Consider the following 18577-nt stretch of genomic DNA (forward strand, 5'->3'; position numbering starts at 1 on the left):
CATTTGCAAGGACGTTCACATTATAGAAAATAAAATAATGTCTTTGATCCTAGTGCGAGTCCCCTCTGCTACACTGGTGATAGGTTCCCTTCACATAAGTATGCCACAGGCAAAGCTGCTGGCTTTTGCTTCATCAGCTGCCATCTGGCATCAGGCATACGTTGCTCCGTGTCTCAATATTATCTTCCAGAGTCCATCTTGCCTACCTGAGGACCACGGCTCAACTCTCCTATATGAAAATTAGACTTTAACAGAAGAGTTTACAACCTCCCTAAGAGTTCATTTCTGTTTATGAAATCCCATACCATCATATCTTTTTTTTTTTTTCATTATTTTTAGGCTCACATTCTCATGCTTAGAGCCCACATCCTTTACTCTAGTCCTCAAGGAATTGGAGAACAGCTGGTCAACATCCTCTCTTTCCTTTAAGATTATAAAGTTGCTGTTCTGTCTTCTCTTGTCTAAGTGAACCAAACTTAGTTGTTGTTGTTTTAACCTTTCCTTGTGGGTCATATTTTCTCAACACTTCTGTTATCTTTGGTACTCTTTTTCTCAGACATTTCTGGATTTTCCAGTGACCGAATTGGAGTAAGGAACTCCTTGGTGCCCTGTGGGTGGGAAGGGCATTATACTCCTGTGGTGAGAACAATGTATGACACATGGTAGGTGTTTGGTGAAAATGTGTTTGTTAATTTTGCTTTACCTTCTGTTATATTTTGTTATAGTATGTTCTTATCGGGACTTACTATAATGGCCTATTCCGTACCAGCTTCTCTTGTTTTTGTTTTTTGTTAATAGTTTTTTCTAATTAATTTGGAATTTCAGAGCATAAATATGTTTTCTTTTAGATTTGATGAAAGAAGTACAAATTTTAATTGTCTCCTTCTTTAAAACTTGAGATGATCTTTTTTCAGACCTACTAAAAATAGCTATGTTTTGATTTCAGTGGAGGAAGCAAGTTTACTGTGGATGCTTAAAATACTGGTAATCTAAAACTGTAATGAATATAATTTGTTTTGGTCGTTATACTGTTAATGAATATGACCTGTTTCCTGGATCTCTTTTGTAGAACACACTCTGCTTTGAAGTAAAAATTATTTCTTGGAATTTGTCACTGTATTTTATCAAAATTCTAATCTTTATTCTTCCTTAGAAGACGAATTCTGATGTGCTTATCATTTCATTTCTATTCTCATTTCCAGTCTCTTTTAAAAGAACAATTTATAAATTTAACCAGTAGACTCTTAGTTCAGGAGCAGTTATTTAGAGTCTCTATTCAACATTTTCTTCTTTGAAATAACGTTTGCTGCAGGAATCCAGATTCAAAACCTATAGTGAGTTGTCTTTTCCTATAATTATCTGTCTGACAGTGATCTCATTTGGGGAGTTACAATTAGATGAAGAACCTATCACATCCTGCTTCAGGCTTCATAAATCGTTGAAGGCGGAAGAATGAGGACTAAAAGCAGGGCTTGTCCAGTTTAGTACTTTATTCGTTTTCTAGTGTCATTTAACCCTGCAACATGCTGTATTAAAAGGCATCTACTACTTATTTGGTGTCAGCAGTCTCATGGAAATGTTTTCTGTTTACTATTTTGCTTCTATTTCTAGTCCTTCAAAGCAATAGAAACAGTCAATGTTTCCCTTTTGTTTAGTTAGAAACTTTTTTTTTCTTCTCTACACAAGAGTTTGGTGTTTTATTGAATTGGCATTTAAACATATCTATACTTCCTAGTATAGACATAATTGCCACGAATGGCAAAACTGGGTGAAGAATCACCTACTAGATAACACGACCCTGAAGGAGAAACATACTTGATGCTATAAAATATCAAGAAAAGAGAACTTGATTTTGCAGATATGTAAATTTTGTAGGTGTTCAAAATGACACGCTATTCTTTATAAAATGTATAAAGTATAATACAGTAATGACCAGTGCTCTGTTGTCCAAACCCAGCACCATATTACATCACACTGGTAGAAGACCAAGTGAAGGACTTAAATGTCTTGTAAGATTTTCTACCACGGATTTTCCTCTCCCAACCAGAATTTGATGAACGATCTTTGGTAACAAGTTTTCCGGCTGTTCTATCAGAATTCTGGCCAGACTTTCACAGTTTATATTAGTGTGGGGAAGAAAGACTTCTATAATTAACACATGTCCCAGGATAATGTTTTTTCCTTTTTTGGAGTGATAGATAATGCTGTGTCTCGTATGATGAGGGGTTGTGAGACCCGCAAAGGGCTAAATAAAAGAGTATGATTTGTAAAACATCTTTACCTATACTATATTAAGACAAATAGTGCTTTACGTATCCTGTATAGTTCATCTTTGAAGATTCAGCTTTTTCTTTAATTTTTGGTTTTACATACTTGATGATTTCCAAGATCTGATCATATATATTTCTTATCTAGTAGTTAGGGATTTCAAGCTTTATCCATTTGTGCTTTGTTTATTTATATAAAGAAAAGATTTATGGTTATTATCTTTATTCCCATCTCGAACTACTTATAAATGAAGAATGGTAAAGGGGTCTGGGTCTGTGTAGATTAGATCGAGAGAGATGGCCTTAGGTACTGCTTCCCAAGCTCTTTCACAAGCTGGTCCTCATGATAGATGATAATGTGTGATATAACAGACAAACCCACTCTTTGCTGGAACTGACTTGCCTGAGGCTCCAGTGCCCCAGGCCCCTCTCAAGCCTGCGTGGCTCCATATCTTGACACACTTGATCCATCCTGTGCCCACCAGTAGGAAGTTCTACAAGAATATTGGGAATGTGCCTCCAGTAAGCGCTGCTTCTTTTTGTTTTTTTTAATTTTTGAATTTCATTTTATTTATTTTTTTTTACAGGAGGTGCTTATTAGTGATCCGTTGTTGTTGTTTTTTTTTTTTTCGGTACGCGGGCCTCTCACTGTTGTGGCCTCTCCCGTTGTGGAGCACAGGCTCTGGACGCTCAGGCTCAGCGGCCATGGCTCACGGGCCCAGCCGCTCCGCGGCATGTGGGATCTTCCTGGACCGAGGCACGAACCCATGTTCCCTGCATCGACAGGCAGACTCTCAACCACTGCACCACCAGGGAAGCCCAGTGATCCGTTTTATACATATTAGTGTATACATGTCAATCCCAATCTCCCAATTCATCCCACCACCCCCAGTCACTTTCACCCCCTTGTTGTATTTGCCTTGTAGGATCCACCACTGGTGTCACTCACCCTGTGGACTCCAGCTTCCAGCCTCTTATTTGTTTCCTGCTCCCAGACTGTCATTAATAAGAATAATTACCAGATTTATTTTTTCAATCATTATTTGTGCTTTTTTTTTTTTTGCCTCTGTAAGTTCTTCTCAAATAGTAGATTGGAGCAAACTAACATTTAGTGTTTTGAATTAGAGGAGGAAAATTGTATTTAATTTTCCTACCCAAGAGACCTTCCATTTTCTCTGAGATCTTTTTCTCGTGATGAAGTTCTTTAGGCAAGTTTATTATCAGATACAGATGTGATTCATTTTGTGCCAAGGACAATTACCAGGTTCCAGATTTTTGCTGCTTGAGCAGTTACCTTAATTTTAGAGCAGAGGCTGTAAATAAACTGATTTTAATAAATGCATTTTTCCATCCGTTTGGTAGGACTTAATTTGTTAATTAGATACCAGTTTTTAAAAAGCATAATCTGTGCATCTGTATCAAATATTTATGGCAGGAATAGAGCAACACTTTTCCTTGTTTTTTTTTTTTTTTGCAGCAACCCGTACATTTATAAAAGTGCCATGGCATTTTTTTCTTTTCACCATTGAGCTTCTATCTGGTTTATCAGAGAGAGAATTGTTTGGGGCAGGGAAGGGGGAAGATTAAGAAGATTTCCAGCAAAGAGTGATAATTGCTACAAGTCTGGCCCTATGGTGGAAGTTCCTTAGAGTTGGAGGAATGTGGAGGAGGAAACAAGGATAGGCACGTGCTCACTTATAAGAGCAGAGAAAATGTCTTTAATCGTTTTTATTTGAGGGATGTCTCCATGGAGATCAGGTGGGTGTTGAGGAGTCTTATTTATTGTAGACTAAGGCTTACTCACCAGGTTTGCTTCCTGAACTTTAGAGGAATGAAACTAAGCCCGATGGCCCATGCGCGCTGCAAAATCATCCAAGTTTGGGAAAAGCAAGGCTTTGGGAGGACAGGACAAATAGCCTGGAAGAGTTTAAAGATTTCCCATCTCGCTCTTCTACCTCCCTGGCTCAATATTTTAATGTGGAAAGCAGTTTTTCTTTCTCTGTGAAATAAAACTTGTGCAAATCCAAAGAAAATTCTTTCTCCAGTACCTTTCCATTTTCATCTGCCTTCTTTTTATTTGCTTTGGACTCGCATCTTGATCTGTGTTCTTAGTTTTGGGGATCAGCATATACATGGCCTTTCGGATGTATTGGGTAGTCCTGAGGGTGTCCACGATCGTAAGACTGCCTCTACACAAGTGTGCAAAACTGTGTGACAGTCTCCTCCCCAGACAGGTGTTAGGCTCTTTATTTGAAATTTTGGAAAATGCTCCTTCTCCCAAGGAATCACTGGGTTAGCTTATCCATTCTTGTACTATGTGACAAAAACCAAACATGAAAAAACCAGATGGAGTTTCTTTTACAGTGTGGGTCAGCAGCTGCGAAGGATCAAGAAATGGTGTTTCATCATAATCATGATTAAGATATAAAATTATGAAGGATGTTAGGCTTCTTTTAGCATGTGAAGTAGAATAAGGGTGGTGTTTAGATATGTGCATTACGGATGCCTAAGATGTTATGCAGGCATTGATTTCTTTTATAGTAACATTTGTGAACTGGGGTAGTAGTTCCTTTTTCCTTCCTTATGATTTTAGTAATACCATCTGCTTTTTAGTATAAACTTGCTAAGACTTCTCTTTCTGGGTCAGGTGGGTTTGGAGATGATTTTAAATCTGCCGCATCCCTTCCTCCCCATCATCTTCTAAAACAGGCCTTTGCATAATTAGGTGGTATAAAGAAATGAGCACTGGAGTTGGGAAAACCTCCCTGCTGAGCCCAGCTCCTCTGTGTACAAGTTATGTGACCTTGGGAAAGTTACCCAGCCTCCTACAAGCCTCAGTTTCTTCTTCTTGTGAAATGGGGGTGAGATAACTAATTTTGTAGTTTTGCTGTGAGGATTCAACTACTTTAAATAACATAAAGTTGCAGATACCTAATAGTTCCTTTCCTACCATGTCCTAAAATATAAATTTATTTCTCGCATTGATTTCCTCCTCTTCTCCTTATTTGCTTCCATGATTTCACTTAAAGTAAGCAAAACAAAACCACAGAAATAAATTATTTGGAATTTTTTGTGGCCTTTTTACTTTTGTAGAGGGGTAATTCCAAAATTCCTGTTTTGGAATCTTGACACTGCCTTTTGTACACAAAGTGCTTTCTTCTTCTCTGCCCCCCACCCCCTCTTTTTTCTCTGGTCTTCACAGAGAAGAAAGATCTCTGTGTTGAGTACATGAAAGTCTTGTAACTCCTCGTCATCTTGCTTATGATCTCCATCGCCAGTTACTGTCTCTTTGTGGCTGCTGCTAGAGCTGAGCACTTTTGGGGCAGACTGTGGTTCCTCTGCACTGCCAGATTATCTAAAATGACAGTAGGTTTTGGTTTAAAAGGCTAAACTGGGACTTCCCTGGTCACGCAGTGGTTAAGAATCTGCCTGCCAATGCAGGGAACGTGGGTTTGAGCCCTGGTTCGGGAAGATCCCACATGCCGCAGAGCAACTAAGCCCGTGCGCCACAACTCCTGAGCCTACGCTTTAGAACCCGTGAGCCACAACTCCTGAGCCCGCATGCCACAACTACTGAACCCCACGCGCCTAGAGCCCATGCTCCGCAACAAGAGAAGCCACCGCAGTGAGAAGCCCGCGCGCCTCAACGAAGAGTAGCCCCCGCTCACCGCAACTAGGGAAAGCCCGTGTGCAGCAGCGAAGACCAAACACAACCAAAAATAAAAAATAAATAAATTTTAGAAGACTAAACTTAATTTTTATGGTAACATGGGGGTCAGCTTAGGCAGCTAGGGGAAGCCAGTGGTGGTCCCACGTGCTTCGGTAAGATGAAGTAAATTAGTATAAGACTAAAACCCTTTATCGATTTAATTAAGTAAATCAGTATATTAAAATATGCAGACTAACTTCAGAATCTAGTTCTTTGCAGTACAGTGGCCTTCTGCTTTCTCTTTGGTCCATGCAGATCTCCTGTCATGACAGTTTCCTCTGCTCCTTTAATTCAGATGTGCTCTCTACCCTTCATTTGCTGTGTCACTCAGCAAATGTGTACGTCTGAATGTGGCAAGCCCCCAGCTACAGAAGTACCTCTTCAAGAACAGAGGATGGAAGATGTCTTTGGTGGATGGTTGACTGAGTGAATGCATTCCTTCTAAGTAGTTATAGCTCATCTGTCTTCCGATAGCTCCTTGGGCTTCTAGCAGGCACGTGTCCCATTGTTGTTAAGTAAAACCCAGTATGTGTGTTTGACAAGTTAGCAGCGTGGCAGCTCTACTTGCTCCCCAGCCTCGCTGCCGTCTCAGGGGTTGTTTGGTTTGGCAGATGGCCAGCTCTCTGCTATAAGATGCATTTCCTTGACAGGACAAAGTGTGGAGCCGCATTAGCTGCAAAGTTTACGAAGGTTAGCTAAACATACACAATAAATATTAATAAACAAAAAAAGCCCACCCACCTTTGACTTTGAATTCTGTTTCTTCATTCCATGTTTTGGAATCCTTGTAATATTTGATTAATAGCCAGTCTTAGGGTAATTGAGCCTTAAGTATCTTTTACTTAAGTCAGACTGCTCCCAGAGTCTTCATTGGCTGCTTTGGTGACTCACTGCCACAGTGGATGGAGCTCTGGAATGACTGTTTAGTTCAAGGGGTCTCATTTGCCTTCTCCTTGCTTCCATGTAAAAATCCATGTGTGTGTCTAAGGGCTTTAGAGGGTAAAAGCTGTGAACAGGAATAGAGGTGCAGTGCCCCGAGCTTGGACTCCCTGGAAAGCCATCACACATTGGTCTGTTGGCCTGGGCCGTTGCCTCTCTCTAACATTTACACCCTCAGCATAGAGGGAGAGAGTAACAGTAACCTGCTGCCCCTGGAAACTGCCTGTTTGGCTGGGTGTCTTGGAATTTACCAGGCCTACACTGTGGATCTTTTCCAATTCTGCACGCTGCTCACTTGAAAACATATTTGAGAACCAGTAATCTTAGACTGCTTAGCCAGATCTCTAGAGAACCAAGGAAGAGAAATAACTTTAATGCTATGTCCTTAAAGTTGTCCTGGGGCGATTTGTGGGTGCTGAGATTTCTGAAGGCCCTTGAAAGCCCCTCTCACTCTTCTCCCTTGCTCTCTGGTCCTTGCACATCCCTCTTTTTAGACCCACTTTGTGAGGGAGCTAACCCTACTCTGTTTGTGGGGTACTTGAGTATAATAATGATCTGGAGAAATCAAATTATCCCTCCTAGGCAGTAGTGAGTTTAAGTTGAAAATTGTCTCTACCTCCACCTAGCAAAGCAATCCATTTAGGCTTGGGTGAACTGTAACTTTTAACTCATCCCTGCAGCAAACATTTATTGAGTTCCAGACACTAATCTAGGCACTTGGGATTCTTGGCTATGTAAAACAGACGAAGATCGGCCTGTGTGGAACATATATCCTAGTAGGGGAGGCAGACAATAAGCATAATTAGCAGTAAACTATATAGTACTTTAAAATGGGGTACATGCTGTAAAAACAAGGAAAGTAAGGGGAGTTGTGTGATGTTTAAATAGGGTGGTCTGGGTAGTTATGATACTTAAGCCAAGACTTGAAGGAGATGAGTATTGGCTTGGATGAACTTATTCTAGGTAAGATATGAAGTTATGTTTGTGACTCTTTTCATGTTTCCACATACCTGGCCTTGACCATCTGGCAATTCCCAGTGGTCTAGGCGTACTTCTCAAATTAGTCTCAGTGGCTAGCGGAGAACCTGGTAGTCAGGTTGTGCTTTGCAGACCATGAACTACTGATATACTTAATTCCATCTTACCAACCAGGCACAGTTTTATTAGGAGAAAATGTGACTTTTTATACACATGCATTCTAAAGTAAGTTTCATGAGCATATGCACAAAGCAACAACCACCCCACACCCTAAAAGCCAAACTTTGATTTACTATTTTCATCTTTTACTAAAAATATGATTTACTATTTTCAGGTTTTTCTGTTAATATTCCCTCACCGTTATAAATGTTTTATCATCTTTTAGCAGTTGCTAGTAGACATTGGGTAGCAGGCCCCACAGGTTTAAGAAAAATTGTGGAAAGAAAACTTAAAACTGTGAAAACCTGCCTTTTGAACTTAGTTTTCCCCCGACGACAGGGGAAACACAACCACTCTGATTTGGTTTTCTCAGTAGAACATCTCAACGCTCTTCAGTGGTGCAGAGCTTAAGAACCACTCTTCTCGAATATCGTCAGGCATGAATTAGAAGTTCTGCAGACTCTTTTACATTTCCTTCTTAGTTTCTCAGGAATCTCAGAGTAGGAATTGCAGCCATTGCATTTTTTTGGGGGCCAGTCATGTGGGAGCCAGAGTTTCTATCAAAAGGGGTTGCAGGGATTCCCAGATATTCTGTCTTAAGAAAAGAGCTGGATGGCTGGGGAGAAGAAACCAAAGAAATCCATCCCGAGTTAGATTATTTGGGAGACAGAAATTCCATGATTTGCATTTTAGTATTAGAACAGAAAATGGCAATATCTAATTGTACCCTTTTTCCCGTAGTCCTTGTACATTGCCAGGCACGTGAGAGGTTCCTGATAATCATTGAATTAATGTTTCCACTCATTTCTTGCTCTATCAGAGTGAGATCTGCAGAACCCAGCACATGCTGTTTCTGCCTACCAGTCTTAGCTTCATTCTTTCCCCCTTAATTCTATCCCTGCCATCTCTTCCACCTCTGCCCTCTTACTTCAGCAAAAATTAAAAACAGGCTGTACTTCTCACTAAGAACTCGTGGTTCTTTCTAACCCCGGAGTACCACTTATTTTCCTTACTAGTGATGAACTCACAGGCTCATAACTTCCAGTGAACCTTCTCCTAAATAGCTTTTCATTCAGGTTAATATCAAGGCTTTATATTCCATATCTCTGTTTTACTTCTGCTACTGACCTGCTGGTTTATCTCATAGATAGGGAGATATTAGTCAATGTTTGCAAATGTGTGTTGTTCCTGAAAAAGCTTTATGAGATTTCGATCTTTGTAAACTAAAAACAGGAACCACCTGGTCTCAGTATGCTGTCCAGAGGGGCATATTTATTGTGTGTATAAAAGCATGAAACACTGAGATCTAAATCTGCTTCAGTGGTAAAATGAACTGAGTTATGTGGGTTCAGCATTCTAAGATGCCAGCCTCATATGGCAGCAGAGCTGGGAAAGCCCAACTTTGTGGTTTCAAGGCTGTCAGGGAAGGAGAGGAGGGATGTCAGGAAGGGAGCATCTTTTTTATTTTTATAGAGTATCACACAGATAACAAGTGATAGAACAGAACTCAACCTCAGGAACACAACCCTATGGTTTAGAAGAATATGCCCTAAAAGTTACAGGTAGTCATCAGGGTGATTTTCAGTTCCGTAAACAAGCCACCAAAGTACCAGCAGATTTTTTTCCCATTTTTCTGTGCCCTCTTTAGTTGACTACCATGCCTTTCCTTTACAGAGTGTTGTCCGCTGCCTGTGGCATCCAAAGCTGAACCAGATCATGGTGGGGACTGGAAACGGATTGGCTAAAGTCTATTATGACCCCAACAAGAGTCAGAGGTATTTCATAAGTATTGCCTGTTTTAGATGGATGACAGCAACTGGGGGAGGGTTTTCTTTTTCCACCCCCACTTTTATTTATTTCCCTCTTTGATGGGGATCCACCCTTTTAGAAAATGCAGCTGGCACAGAGTAAAGCCTCAAACTCCTAGTATTGTGCTTTAAAGAGGATTTGGATATCTCCCTTGATCCATACAGAATTCAAAGTGAAAGTTTCCTGGGGATTTGCAGTTCTTTAGCTGAAATGTTGAGTGCAAGGGGAGAAAAAGGCCTGCCCACTTTGCATACCACCCTGGACAATGGCATTAGCAGTGATGCATGTAAGGGATTAACAGAGCAGGGAACTAACCACTTATAGGAAATGGAAACTAGTCCGTTCTGTTCCCTTTCTGTTTGGGCTTTTATCAGGTGCCGGTTTGGATGTTTGGCAGGGTTGTTCTCTGCCAGCAGAGGAGGACAGCACAGCTACTTTCCCCTTCAATCCCATGTCTGTCCCCAAATGCCAAATTTAAGCATACCAGTGTGCTTCAAGGATCCGAAAACTTCACTAGAGGCTCAGTTAGTCTCTCAGTTATTTCTCTTTTCCTTGGGCACAAAGGTAAACATGTATCACCAACCCCCAGAAAGATGGTTTTGTTTCTCTTTGTTAAGCTATAGTGAGTGATTAGCTCTTTCGTTAGAGTCAGCCTTGGCCAGCTAGTACTAAAATGCACATGCTGTATTTACTGGGGTCCCCCGTAAACCTGTTTTGAGCTCCCACGTTCTTTCAGGGGAAGGGAAACCCATCCTCTATTAGTGAATATGTATTGACTATGATTTGGCTTGGAATAGAAGCAGACAGAATTTTCTGGAGTTGGAACCTTTGCCCTATAAAATAAAGTTATATATTGTGGTCTTTAAGAACAAATAGGATTTTGTTTGTTTTTTAATAAAGAAATTGAAATGCTAATGTAATTAGGATGAGAGGAGGGAGTCTGTTTTACTTGAGAAAATAATGAACCCCATTTGATAGCACCCTTTAGAAGATTCCTATCTTCGGAATCTTTACTTTAAGAAATTTGCTTATTTGTTTTTGTTTCTCCTGAAACGGATGCTCATTATTGCTAAGGAGAAGTGAAATGTTCTAAGCACACTTTTGGTTAATCCCACACATTCTTGGACTGTAGCCCCTTGGCAACACTGCCAAGCTGACTCAGTTCCAGATCACTTGTACTCTTGTATTTGAATTGTAGACAAATGCCACTTGGGCTGTAGACTACCTAGGTTGCTTTCATCTGAGACATAAACTAAAATTTGAACCCTATGACCTTTAGGGTGAAAAGGTTGATTAATGTTATTAATATCTCTTTAAGATCTTAATTTTAGGTTATTTCTATAGATTTTTTAAACTGGCCTTTTGTTTTCCAGTTACCTTTCTAACCCTTTCACAGAGTAGTAACCACTGACTCAGACTTGCTTTCCCATACATTTAATCTCTTATCACCAAGGGCTCCATCTGTTGCCAGTCCTTAGAAAGTCAAGGACTTGGTGAGGTGGTGTGTACAGAGCATGTTCCTGAAAGTATCTAATGCTTTTGACGTAGACTTTGTTTCTGAGACCAAATAAAGAAAATCGTTTGCTTTTACCCCTCTCAGGGGAGCGAAATTATGTGTGGTTAAAACACAGCGGAAGGCGAAACAAGCGGAGACTCTAACCCAGGACTACATCATCACCCGTAAGTTGTTAGCATGGTTTCTCCATCATGCGTCTGTCTTCTGTTCTAGTGTGCTGTTGATCTCATGGCTTTAGAGACAGAAAAAGCCCTCCAAGTTCAGGCATATGTTACAAAATACCCCTTTCATGTGTTCAGGACTGGGGGTCATATAGTAGCTAACCCCTTTAGCTTCTGTGCCCCGTCACGGAGACAGGGTTACTTCATGTAACTTTCAACCCAAAAGGGAAAAGCCTAAATTCTGTGACCATGTGATAGACTGATCCAGAGACCTTTAGATATAAAATGAACTACCTGGGGTATGATCAGAAATCTTCCCAGGACAGAGCAGCTTCTCTCGGGTTTGTCACACAGCCTCGTTAATCTGGCAGGTTTTTGTTTCCCAGAGCCACAGTTTCAGACCTGTCACAGGTTGCGGCTAGGCAGGAGATCTTGGATGCAGTAGCAGTTGTCATTAGCAGATGCCCCTGTGGACTTTATCGGTGGCTCAGTCTAAAGGCCAGGGGGCGCTGCACTGCTGGGTTTTCTCCCTGGTGGTTGGTCTCATCTAAGACCATGTCCCTTGGAGCTGATGATCAGTAAAGAGATCCGGTGACATTTTTCTCAAGAGTAGAAGTGTTAAAGTCGGTGTCATAACCAGTCTAACTCATGTGATTACATGCAGCATACTTCAATTCCTGCATTCGTTTGAAGTGAAAAGCTATTTTTCCCCCTCCTAAAAATACTGTTGTGTCGTGTTGCCCGACAGAGTGACGGGTGGCTGTGTTTCAGCTCCCCTGACTCAAGGTAGGCATATTTTACTAGTGAGTGATATGGCCCTGGCCCAGGCTGGAAGTACGGGTAGAGGATAGGAGGGGTACTGGAAGTGTTTTTTAGGTGTTAACAGACATTTCTTTCATTCATATCATAAATTTCCTTTAAACCCCTATTATTCCTTTAACTCTCCCCCAGTTTTCTCTTTTAAAGGGGTTTTAATTTGCACATAAACATTCAAAGAAATTATCCTCGTACTTTTTTTGGTCAAAAAAAGATATTTGATTCTATCCCCAATAGTCTTCTCCCTCTCCACCAGAATATCACACTGTTTCCCTTTTTAATACATATTTTCTTTTATATTCTGACATTGAGCAACAGCAATTGGACAAATATTACTTTGATTTTTATTCCTTTGTCGACCATATTGAAAAGGATGAAGTCCCCATCAAGTCACCACATCAGGAGATTCAGGCACCTCCTTGCATTCAAGGCAACCTTTATCCCAGTTTCAGTGGGATAAGTGTTCCTCCCTTCCGGTTTCTCAGTGCTGTCAACTCCTCCTGAGAGGTGGTCACATTTCAGAAATGTGTGAAGTGATTCCAGTGTTTATGAGGCATCTGAGGAAACTTCAGGGCTGACAGGCAAGCTGTTGGCATTATTTGCATTTGGGTCCTATAAGAAAAAACAAGGGGCAGTCCCATTAAGTGTTTCTTTTCAAAACCACAGAAATTAAGTTTAACTGCTGCCCATGGTTTGGGAGATGGGGAGCCTCACCAATGTTTCTGTGACGGTATTTGACGGCATTTCCTGAGCGCCATTAGTTGCCAGGAGAGGTGAACAGTGAGCCTGGTCTCAAACGAAATTGGCTAATTGGTTGCAATAAGACTGTCTTTTATTATTAGATGAAGGATGTCATTATGACTTCCATTTCATCGTCATTTACTCATGCGTTAGCTGTGTTTTTGGATGGAAGGGTTATTATCATAATGAAATTTTTCAAATGTGACTTCTCGTAGCTCATGCCTTGCCTATGTTCCGCGAGCCCCGCCAGCGGAGTACAAGGAAACAGCTGGAGAAGGACAGACTGGATCCCCTGAAGTCTCACAAACCTGAACCTCCTGTAGCAGGCCCAGGTGACTGTGATCTAACTAGTGACTTGCAAAGGGGGTTGCGGGGCAGGGTGGGGTAATAGATACAGAATTTGGAAGATCTTTTGGGCCTAGATGCCTGTCTTCAGAGATTTTAATAAATAGGGGTTTTCAAACGTCTTCTTTTAGCATCGGAAGTTCTTGTGTAAAGATCTGATGCAGAAACCCAGTGCATAAACTGATAAAAATGGAGCTGCTGTGCTGAAGTAGAGAGGAAGCCCGGAGCCCTTTCTGCTTGGTCTCCAGCTAGAGCCCTTTAGGTGACCTCGGTTGAACTCTGGGGCTCCTTGGGACCCAGTGTTAAAACCACTGCTCTCAATATTGGCTTAATATGCAACACTGGGTACTTTGACCAGAATTTAGGCTGGATTAGGTTTCACACAAGGCAGAAGGTGAACATCATTTAATTCTGTGTTGATAAAATGGAGCTGCCCATTTCCCTAGAAGATGAATAAAAATCCTTAGAGTGAGTTTCTAAGAAAGTAGGTACCAGTAGAAAGCAAGGCAGCATTGGCTATCATATAGCACGTACCTTTGCTAGAATCCCGTTTTCTGTTATCACCTGCATAGTTTCCATTTGTCCTATGTTCACATGCTTAAAGCTTATGACTTGTTCATTCATGTGAACCTGAGTTCTGGACCTGTATCTGTTTGGCCTGACCCTTCAGCATTGAAAATATTTCATATACCACTCTCAGTTTTTTTCCCATTTTCTCTGCCACCATCCTAATCAAAGTTCCTAAATAATGTTCTTGCCTGGATTATTGAAAAGCCCTTCTAACTAGGCACCTTCTCAAGTCTCTCTCCCCACCACCCTACCTTCGTTCATCTCACACACAGCTTTTATTCCCAATTCCTGTAGCTTTCGTATTGCTGCTGCCCTCACATCTTCATAAGCTTTACACTGTCCAGTTGCATTTCCAGAGATTGAGTTCTCTTCAGTCTGAATCTAACGCACTTTTTTTTTTTTTTTTTTTTTTTTGCGGTACGCGGGCCTCTCACTGTTGTGGCCTCTCCCGTTGTGGAGCACAGGCTCCGGACGCGCAGGCCCAGCGGCCATGGCTCACGGGCCCAGCCGCTCCGCGGCACGTGGGATCTTCCCGGACCGGGTCACGAACCCGTGTTCCCTGCATCTGCAGGCGGACTCTCAACCACTCGGCCACTGGGGAAGCCCCTAACGTACTTTCGAACTTTACACCTCACCTCTCTCCTACTCTGATCTTCTCACACGACTGTTGGTTCATTCCTGCCCCCAAATGCCCAGTGAACTTGCCTCTTTCTGTACTTTTGTATTTAAACCATTCTGCTCATTGAAAATAACCTTCTCTGTCTTCTGAGTTCTCCCACATTGGGTTTATCTCTTCCTACAGACCCCCTCCCCCCACCAGATCAGCCTGAAGAGCTTTCTGCTTCCTCTCCTTCCACTTAGTTACTGGCCATGCGGATTCTTTGGCGGTTATTTCCTGCCTTATAAAATTAATCTTTTAGTGCTACTTGACTTTTCCTGTGGTCATGTGGTGTGGATTTTGTTTTTCCTTTTTTTTTTTTAATCTTCCTAAAAAGTCATACATCTTCTGAGTACTGGGAACCAGGCTGGCAGTTGGGGATCCAGTGGGGAACACATTCCTGCCCATGTGGAGCTTCCTGTCTAGAGCAATTACAGTACAGTAAAATAATGTGAATCAGTCTGTTCATCTTGTTTTCTCTCCTACAAGGTACTTGGCAGATGGCAAGCCCTAAGATAATGTTTGTTTAAATCTAAAATAGCACCTAATGATCATTGGTTATTTTTATTAGTTGAATTTCATGTGTTCGTGCCTGAGGAATTTTTTAAGGCATACACATGGCGAACTATTTGTATTTCTTCCTACATTGGTGTCATTGTGTAAAGTGAGCAACTAAGGCATTTAAAACTGTTACGGGGAAGTTGAGGTTTGGTGATGCCCTACTTTGGTTTTGATGATCATACATGAAAGCTGAAAGGACGGTACTCAGGTACTCCTGAGATTTGTGTGCTTCAAACCAAAGTCTGGTAGAAGCCTCAGAGTGCTCAAAACCTTGGTTCTGTAGGAAATGACAAAAATCAGGTAAACCTGAATCCCTGACCCTAGGCTGTCATCCATTTAACCGTCCGCCTTGGAAGCCAGCAGTGAGGGATTCTCAACCTGGTCAGATAAGCTCAGTGTACAAAAGGTATATGCTCACTCCATTCCGGATTTGGTTTTTTCCCTTTGGAACAGGTCGTGGTGGCCGGGTTGGAACCCACGGGGGCACCCTGTCGTCGTACATTGTGAAGAACATTGCTTTGGACAAAACCGATGACAGCAATCCCCGGGAAGCCATCTTGCGGCATGCCAAAGCAGCCGAGGACAACCCGTATTGGGTTTCTCCAGCCTACTCCAAGTAAGGAAGCAGCCGTTTAAAATAGAAAATGTATTATGTTTAATGAATTGGGAAGAACGTAACAATGGCTGCTTTGAGGTTCTAGTTTCTCCATATCTTTTTTATTCCTAAGCATGAAAAATGGCCAGGTACTCATGGTCCTGAAACCTAGGCATTTGTTTGTATCTGAGGACTCTAAGCAGTAAATGTTTAAACCAGGCCGGTTCCATTAGATCTATAGCCTAGCATAAACCCATTATGTGAAACCCATTCTACCTGTGATAAAAAAAAAAAAAAAGAAAGAAAATCACTGCCTGTCTGCATTATCTTAGTTAGGGAGGGTTAAAAGCAAATGAAAGGAAACAGTTTGTAGAATCTATTATTGAGGATTAACTTTTATTTGTAGAGCTGTGTTTGTAAGTAACACTTAAACATAGGCAGAGTAGAGCCTGCCTGCTCAGATTCCCTCAAGTAACTTCGCATGTGTGAACATGTAGTTGTTCTTAAAGCCACTAAACCAGCACATTTATACTAAAGAACAGTAATATTGTAGAATTTGGGGGTTTTAAGTTTTTATTGTAAACTGATGTTAGACTCACAGAAAAACCGTAAAAGCAATGCAGAGAGTTCATGTATACTCTTCACCCAACTTCCCCTGATGTTAACACCTTCCATGGCCATAGTACAATTAATTGGCAACACCATGAAATTAACATGGGTACAGTACTGTTAACTGAGCTACAGACCTTATGTGATTTCCCCAGTTTTTCCACTAATATCCCTTCTCTCTTCTACAGTCCTATCTAGGATCCCACGTTGCATTTAGCTGTTACTTTTCCTTTGTCTCCTCCAGTCATAACAGTTTCTCAGTCTTTCTCATCTTTCATGACCTTGATGCTTTCAATGAACACTGGTTTGTTATTTTGTACACTTTCTCTCAGTTTGTGTTTGATATTTTCTCATGATTGGAATAAAACTGTGCATTTTTGACAAAAGTAACACAGGAGTGATGTTATATCCTTCTCAGTGCATCACATCAGGGGCTTCGTGTCCCTCAGTCTGATGACTGGTGATGATAACTTTGATCACTTGGTTAAGGTGATGTCTGCCAAGTTTCTCCACTGTCAAGTTACTGTCATTCCATTTTGAGTTAGTAACTTGCTTGGGAGTAATATTTTAAGACTAGGCAAATCCTGTCTCTCAGACTTTCACTCCCTCGTTTTATCATGCATGGATAGATTTGCCCACAGCAGTTACTGCTGTGGTGTTTCCCTAGTGGTGTTTTCTATTTCCCTCTTTTTTTTTCTACATTTATTACTTGGACTTCTACTAAAAGGAAGAATTGCTCCTCTCACATTTCTTTATTTTTCAAGTTTTTAAATATAAGTGTGGACTTTAAAATACTTTATTCTATGGGTTAAAATCCAATATTATCATTATTTAGTTTGTCGCTCACATTGTTCCAGTTTTGGCCAATAGAATGTCCTCCAGAATGGCTCCTTTATTCTTTCAACAAGGTGTGTTTTTTTTGGTTTGTTAGTTTGTTTTTTAGCACATCCTTATTTTCGGGCACCACAAAATGTTCCAGGCTCATCTTTGTTTTTGTTTTTGTTTTGCCACAGTCCTAGAATCAACCACTTCTCCAAGGAGCCCTGGCTCCTTTTTGTTGGAGAATGATGTTTAGAAACCAAGAGGTTGGTGCTAGATGTGCTCATTGCTACTAAAATGTCATTGCTTCTAGGTCCTGTCAGCCAGCAAACCTCAGAAATATATGTTTGTATACTAACCTACACATATACACACATTATTATTTCTCTATGTATCTATCTGTATGTATATTTTAAATAGTGCGAGTTTAAACTGATGCCCCTGATTTCAGTCCTGTACCACAGGGTTCATTTAACCTTTTCCCTTTGCATATTTGTAACTTCTTTCTCCAATAGTGAGAAACCCAGCTCATATTATCTACAGTGTATTTACTTATTTGTTCAATTCTAGTCTACACCTAAAATCGTTTTAGAATTGCTAACCGCCACCCGCCCATGAGAAACACTTTTCCTAACTAAATTACAGCATTTGTGTACAGTTCTTCTTGTCTTTTTTATCCTTACAGTGTCTAGTCAAGTTACTTAGCTCTTTTCTTCTCCACTCCCATCACTGTGGTTGTGTTATTCATTTGAAAATGAAGTTAGGCTTATTTTTAGTGTTTATATTCCTTTATATTTTTAGGGTGTGGGTAGGGTATATGAACTGTTACTGTGGTGTGCTAGGGGTCAGAACTTTAAAAGAGATATACTCAGGGAAGTGTCACTCCCTCTTCGTCCCTGCTCCCCCATTCCAATACCCTTGCTTCTTTCATTCCTTTTCCCACTCACCCCTATAGGTAACCACTCTGTTTTATCTTCTTTTGCACAAATGTGCAGATCTGTATTTTCTTATATTCCCCTTCTTTCTTACATGAAGGTTAGCATGGTATAAATAGTCTTTTGAGTTTTGTTTTTTTTCGCTTAGCAGTATGCCCTGGAAATCACTCTCCACCAGTTCATAGAGCTCATTCTCATTCTTTTACACAGCTGTATAGTGCTCCGCTGCATGGATGTACCATGGTTTATTCCACCATTCTCCTACATATGGGTATTTAGATTGCACCCAGTATTTTGCAATTACTAACACAGTAAATAAATTTGTGTATGTGTATTTTTGTATTGTTGGAAGCATATTCAGCTTTTCTCTTGATGTTTTTATGTATTGCT

At 40.8% G+C, this 18577-nt stretch overlaps 1 protein-coding gene across 2 annotated transcripts in view; it reads left to right on the forward strand.

The window, feature by feature from the left end:
• Positions 1-18577, forward strand: part of WDR70 (WD repeat domain 70) — a 313153-nt gene that overhangs the window by 280524 nt on the left and 14052 nt on the right. For both annotated transcript variants that reach the window (XM_067730546.1, XM_067730545.1), the window contains exons 14-17: positions 9727-9827; positions 11462-11541; positions 13311-13427; positions 15683-15845. In XM_067730546.1, coding sequence (XP_067586647.1) covers positions 9727-9827; positions 11462-11541; positions 13311-13427; positions 15683-15845 — 461 coding nt within the window. The remainder of the gene's footprint in view (positions 1-9726; positions 9828-11461; positions 11542-13310; positions 13428-15682; positions 15846-18577) is intronic.

This window comes from Pseudorca crassidens, chromosome 3, assembly GCF_039906515.1.
Source record: "Pseudorca crassidens isolate mPseCra1 chromosome 3, mPseCra1.hap1, whole genome shotgun sequence".
Lineage (NCBI taxonomy): Eukaryota > Metazoa > Chordata > Mammalia > Artiodactyla > Delphinidae > Pseudorca > Pseudorca crassidens.